Source organism: Solanum tuberosum, unplaced genomic scaffold (genome assembly GCF_000226075.1).
Source record: "Solanum tuberosum cultivar DM 1-3 516 R44 unplaced genomic scaffold, SolTub_3.0 scf00150, whole genome shotgun sequence".
In the NCBI taxonomy this organism is placed as follows: domain Eukaryota; kingdom Viridiplantae; phylum Streptophyta; class Magnoliopsida; order Solanales; family Solanaceae; genus Solanum; species Solanum tuberosum.
In genome coordinates, this window is record NW_006239073.1 from 693,947 (window position 1) to 700,573 (window position 6,627).

General features: G+C 35.4%; 1 protein-coding gene across 3 annotated transcripts; it reads right to left on the reverse strand.

Annotated features, from left to right (window-relative positions):
* Window positions 1-307: 307 nt before the first annotated feature.
* On the reverse strand, window positions 308-6,356 carry LOC102586065 (pre-mRNA-splicing factor SLU7-like). Of its 3 annotated transcripts, XM_006352679.2 has the most exons (10): window positions 6,225-6,356; window positions 5,015-5,178; window positions 4,809-4,921; window positions 3,991-4,404; window positions 3,648-3,783; window positions 3,260-3,559; window positions 2,244-2,460; window positions 1,149-1,252; window positions 802-870; window positions 308-729 (listed from the first exon to the last, which is right to left on the reverse strand). In XM_006352679.2, the coding sequence occupies exons 1-10, from the start codon at window positions 6,238-6,240 to the stop codon at window positions 652-654; spliced, it is 1,611 nt and encodes a 536-aa protein (XP_006352741.1). In that variant the 5' UTR covers window positions 6,241-6,356; the 3' UTR covers window positions 308-651. The 3 variants fall into 3 exon arrangements, with proteins under 3 accessions (XP_006352741.1, XP_015166539.1, XP_015166538.1); XM_015311052.1 differs by lacking the exons at window positions 308-729; window positions 802-870 and adding an exon at window positions 2,031-2,112 and having other exon boundaries at window positions 1,165-1,252; XM_015311053.1 differs by lacking the exons at window positions 4,809-4,921; window positions 5,015-5,178; window positions 6,225-6,356 and adding an exon at window positions 4,635-4,801.
* Between the last annotated feature and the right edge of the window lie 271 nt (window positions 6,357-6,627).

The following is a 6,627-nucleotide window of genomic DNA, read 5'->3' on the forward strand; positions in this document are numbered from 1 at the left end:
GTAACCGTGGTAATTAATAATATGATTTCCTTGTAGGTAAAAGATATGTGATAATGGTGGTAGTAATTTACGACAAGCTACGGTGATTGATAGTGGTGGTCTATAGTGTAAAGGAAAATAAACTTAGTAATTAATGTCTAAATAATTAGTATTATAATTTGAGACTTGAAAACAAATAACTTGGTGAATAAAATTTGAATGATTCAAATTCAAATCTTTATCCAGTGTAGATAAATAAAAATAAAAAATAAAATGAAAATGATGGAATTAAAGAGTTCTGACGCTAGATATTTCAAATTTGGAGCTATTAAAGAGAAAAGAGTAGTAAATATGATCTCACAAAACCCAGTGCGTATGTACAACACTTGACAGCAATTATATTGCAATAAGAAAAAAGTGGGTTTGAAGCAACACATATTATTATATATACACATACGCGCAGAAGGAGTGTCAATCATCCAAAGACGTGTAAGTCCTTTATTTACCCTAACTAACTAGTATAATGGATGGTGTGTATTTTACTAATAGCATTGCAAACCAAATCAAAGAACTGACAAACGGATTCATTCTCCTGGGTATGCAAATGGCAAGTGCTACCTATAAAGGTGCACTGCCACCCAAGCAGCACAGGACTTGTCTCTTCTGTTTAACTCAGTGCAAAAAGTCCCTCATTGGATCGTCATGGAGGACCTTCTTCATTCTGTAGGCCTCCATTTCTTCCGGTGTAACCTACATAGAGAAATGTGGTAAGACAGCCCAAAAGAAAAGAAGGGAAACATAAAAACAAAGAATTACATGTACCTCGTCATTGTACTTCACGTTGTATTTCCTTTTCCTTTCATCCCTCTCTTCTCTTCTCTTTTCATCCTCCTGCTCGGACAAGAAATACAAATTTAAGATCGTGTTAGACCATCCAGATATACATGTGAGCTAGAGCCAACTGAGATTAAAGCATGGATTCAGTCAGGCATATCAACCACCACCCACACTTTTCCACTATCATTCTTTGTAAACAAGGAAAAGAAAAAGAAATTACATTATGTTTCCAAAAAGAAGAAGAGGAAACTGAGTTAATTCATCATCATGAAGTGCAAGAAGCCAAGAAGAGTGGCGCTTCAAAATCACCAAGAATAGGTTAAAGGGGATACCTTTTTAAGAGCTTCAGCCAGCTTTTGCTGGTCCAGAACCAAATCGTCAGGAACTTCAGTTCCCCAAGTAGCGAGCCTCTTCTCCTCAACCAGCGCATGTGTATCTAGATTGATCACATATTTGATGAAAAGAATATATATATAAAAGTTTGAGATAAATGGCTACACTGCATACAAGTATACCTACAAAGTGACAGGTAAGAAAAAAAACCACCTTCAAATACGGGGTTCATGCCACATTAGGAAAACATGTACACATTTGAATTAGAAAAGCTAGGAAATCAGACACTTCACTGATAATTCTGTGTCATCAAATACGCAATTCCCCCACAGTAGTGTGTAGATTCATAACACAATGAACAAAGAGGGTGGTTGAACAAAGGAGGAAAGTTAACTCCTTTGACTTATGTCAAATTCTAATATTACATTGCTGACCCAAGAAAAACTGTAGAAGGTTGTTCTTCATCAAAGAAAAACTGTAGAAGGTTGCTAATTCCAGTATAACCAAATTCTTGACCAAACTTCGAAGAGGACGACAGACAAAATTTCAGCAGTCTTTACGAAATAAATGCTCTGTATTTATAGGTAAGAAGACCCGAAACATTCACAACATCTGATCCTGAATCCTGATCATAGATTTCAAACACAAAGTGACAAAACAACAACTGTATCCGTCCCAAACAAGTTGGGCTCAGCTATATGAATCCTCACTGACTAGGTTTCCCTTTTAATTCATCTCAAGCCAACTTCAAATGAAGTAATAAATATAAAAGAAAATAAAAATACCAGCAGTTCTCCATCTTTCCTATTGCGTAAAAATCTCTAATAGTGCTAAAAGACTCCTAGAAAGCATAAGATCTAAAGTAAACATATTAAGGATACTCCCAATCAGTTGGGTATCATGGGAAATACTTGGATTTGAGAAACTAGAGACTTGGGTATCGGATCATATGCATCATAAAATCTGAAATCAAACAATAAAGAATTGTGAAAGTTCCATTATCAGGAAACTGGATTATCAGTATGATTAAAGTGCACATACTATTGATTTAACGAGGGGGTGTAGCAACCTGAATTTCAATAGAGAACACTAACCTTCAGCAGACTCCTTGCGAGCAATATTGGCCTTCATAAGATCAGCAGAAGCTTCAGCTGCTTCAATTCCAGCAGCACCTGTACAATAGCTGTTTCTGATTGTCTGTTTGCAGCATTTGTAACCCCATTGATGATCCTTCCACCATGAACCCCAAACTGCGGTGTGGTTATTGATGAAAACATCCTCTTCATATTTGCTCCTAGGAATAGACATCTCCTACAGCAAGCAACTCACAAGTTATGCCAAACAAACGAATCTAGAAACATTTATAGACATTATCCACACTTAATGTTCCTAATAAATGTTATTTCTAGTTCTATCCTGTTTCCCCAGAAAATGGAGCAAGTATTTCTTTGCGTCACACAGATTAGTCGTAACAACTTGGGAAGGTTTTGGAGACGGTATCTGAAAATTACCGTGCTGTCCAGATGTTTATGTAAATGAGGATAGTTAAGTGTTGAATCTGATTAGCTGTATGAAAGGCAGATGATAGTTTTCTTTGAGGTATCAGTATACATTCATTCTTTAATGAATAATTCTCTCAGAGAGTTTAATAAGTAATATTTCTTTATATATCAAGTTGTTTCCAGTTTGGATGAACTTGGTTAGGAGAAGAATAGAAATACCCACATCTTCAAAAGACAAAATAAAAAAAGATGTCGAATTGCCTTCAATCGAGGTAAACAAGGCCGTATGATTGAAGACTGGATTGCTAGATATGATGGAAGGAGAGGATGATCTCTTGAATTATTCTGCTCTCAATACTTGAAGTAGGAAATAGTGATGAAGTTTATTATGTTGCTGGAACTGAAAGGTGAAGGGAACCTAAACCCAGCAGAGATTGGAATGAAGCAGAATGAACCCAAATGAACTCAGATACCTTTTTGCAATTGCAACAACAATTAAGCTTCAATCTCAGTGTAATTTAATATATACCATTACGTTATGCCATTCAATCCAGTGTCCTAAAACTTGCAAAGTAATTTATTTATGCAGTCTTTGATGAAAGAATTACCTGGCCCTTCACAATCCTACCAGCACAATCATATTCAACTTCTCTCTCACTCTGACCTAACAGTAGTTCTCTCGGGAGTATTTCTTCACTGGCAGCATTACCATACTTCTCCATGATATCCTCCTTTGTTTGTGACTTCAGTTTCTCCTTGTTAACCTTGTAATTTTTGTAAAGCAGTTCTGCTTGGGATGGAGCTGCTTGCATATGAACATCATGCCCCTTGTCAAAAGCTTCCCAAGCATGAATATTCAGCTGCTTGAACTCCAATGCTTGACCACTAACTCTATTTTGGTTATCACCCTATAAGAGGAAACATAAAAGGATGACTAGGTCAAAAAACATGAACAATGAAAACCAGTACTATTTGGTGGACCAAATGTACACTTACAGCATAGAACTTTTCATTTGGATCCATATCTGGAAGAGGGTCTTCACGCATGGACCGGGTTTTGGGATCATAGTGTGCAGAATTGACGTCAAGATTAAGAAGATATTTTGCTGTATCTTCCCGGATACGTAGATTCCTGGACGATGCAGAAGCATCAGTAGCTTGACAAAGTAGCACTCAGACCAATATGTGTACTATGTACTTTCTACATAGTACAAGTCAGCCATTCATTTAACCCCTCATTCATTCCCCCCCCCCCAACCAAATAAAAAAAAAAAACAGGAGCCCAAAAGTAAATAGGCAGGAAGGGATCAAAGATGAAAAAATATTAAGGAAGACAGACCTAACAGTTCCTGTGCTTCCACCACCAGTGGTTCGTACACGCTTCTCAACTTTTGCAAAATCCATCTGCTTGCTTTCGTCAACCTTGGCTTCATCTACCTTCAAAACATCTTCAAAATCTTCATCTTCGCTGTCACCTCTTTCTTCATCCTCTTTGTTATTTTTCTCCTCCAACTTTTTTAGTTGTTGATCTTTAAGGTATTTCTTTCTTGCTTCATCCCTTGCTTCATATCGTTCAATGATATGAGCATAAGAAGCAGCATCATAACCATTCCAACGATCCCTTTTACCATCATAATCCAGCTCAAACTGCTCTATCTTCTCATCAGGAGCAATATGTTTTCCGGTCCATTTTGCTCCTAATATGCGTGGCCTGTCCATGCATGACTTAGCATCGTGCGTCATTGCTCCACAGCTGTGTCAGTCACATCATATTCAGATTATCATGTGAGAAAGCACATTAAGCAATATTATTTGTCTATTTCAACACCAAAGTACATAGAAGATTTGCTATTTCTTGAATCCAAAAAAGTTATTGGCCTTTTTCCAACTTTAGAGTTGGAATCAGATGAGTATACTAATTTTCTATTAACTTCCCAGAGTAAAAAGTAAACACCAAAAATTGAAGTTTAGCCAGGCACCTACCAGACAATGACTACAAGATTTGAATTTCCAGATCAAAGGATTCTCTTTTGATTGAAGTCCTTTTTGACCATATTAAAGGTAAGAGACATAATGTATACATCTATGAAAGCCAGCAAAAAGAATGTGAATCAACAATACATCGGAAACTACCAAGAAAAACAATGGTTTACTTACTTTTCACATGAACCCTTTCTATACCTGTCAGCCTGATATATTTTTGCACCTCTGTCATACCATGATTTCGTGTAATTTGGATCAGATTTCCATTTCCTTTGATGTTTCAAACTCTATGGAATAGAGCAAGTGAATGTCAAAAGTGCGCCAAGGCAATCAAGAAATGCAACACTGACCGAAACTCTAAACAAGGAGAAAACACATACTGGTCTCTCTGCATTAAGATACCAAGGAGCTGAAGACATATACTGAGGAATGTGAGGATTAATTTCTTTTCCATCCTCATCCAACTCTGCCGGTGCAAGACCAGCCTTTCGCGCCTCTTCTAATTCCAACTGTTTCCTGTGGTCCTCCCTAGACTTAAACGCCACTGCATTTTTACAAAATTAGAGTTGCATCAGATATATTAAAGATTTTATCATGGAAGCAACCACTCTCTTATGAAGAAAAGCTTTATGCAGCATGAACTTGATCCAATTAAAGCATCAAACTTTAGGCATGGTTTGTTTCTTAGAAGATTTTTTTTTTCCAAAAACATGTGTTAAATTTTTTTCAGGAAGTATCTTCAAAAAACTTTTTCAATATAGAAAGGACATAACTTATGAGGTATTTCTCATAGAAAAACACTTCTTCCACTAACAAAACACCCAAAACCTTTATAAAAAAATTCCCCAAACACATTTTTCTTCTAAACAAACTTTTTCCTCAAAAAAGATCCCTTCAGATAGTTGTTTTTTTTTTTTTTTTCGAAACTTGTCCAAACATAACGTTAACATCAATTGGTTAGCAACTGAATCCATGATAAATCTATTATTCCATCTAAATACAAATTAATTTAAGGATAACAATATGCAGCTAGAACAACAATTCCAAACATATAAATCCAGTATATCTAAAAAAATCTTTTCTCCATATATCCATCAGCTCTATTTTGCGCCTGCATAATTCAATATACTCAATAATTATACTTTTTAAATGACAGATTAGCAAATTATAACCAAGAAAATCTTGCATTAGAGCAAATATTATCAAATTATATCCCAAAAACTTGCAGTCGAGCAAATATTAGCAAATTATATCTAAAAACTTGCACTGCAGTCGAGCAAATATTAGCAAATTATTTCCAAAAACTTGCAGTCGAGCAAATATTAGCAAATTATTTCCAAAAACTTGCAGTCGAGCAAATATTAGCAAATTATTTCCAAAAACTTGCAGTCGAGCAAATATTAGCAAATTATTTCCAAAAACTTGCAGTCGAGCAAATATTAGCAAATTATTTCCAAAAACTTGCAGTCGAGCAAATATTAGCAAATTATTTCCAAAAACTTGCAGTCGAGCAAATATTAGAAATTATATCCAAAAAACTTGCAGTCGAGCAAATATTAGCCCTATTTGCAATATAGAAAATATGCGTACCTGAAGCAGTAGCCATGATTGATACAAATCACTAAATGAATGAATCAAACACCAAACCTAGAGAGATAACTCTCTGATTCGAACAATGCGGTGATTCTTTGATTGGTTATCGGGTTCCGGGTTTTATCCCTTTTATGGGTCGGGTTTGGTTTGTTTCATAAGAAGCCGGGTTATATAGTGAAAGCAGAAACCCCATGACAATTTCATTGGGCCTGGAATATTTTGGGCTCTCAATTTCATTGGATATAAAAAAGGAAAAACTACCTATCTAGACATAATTTACTATTATATATACATATTTTACCTCTAGTTTAAAAATATTACATATAATACCACTTTTTAATAATTATATCATATTTTTTTAAAAGTTAAATTAGATACACAATCCCCTTAAATATGGTTT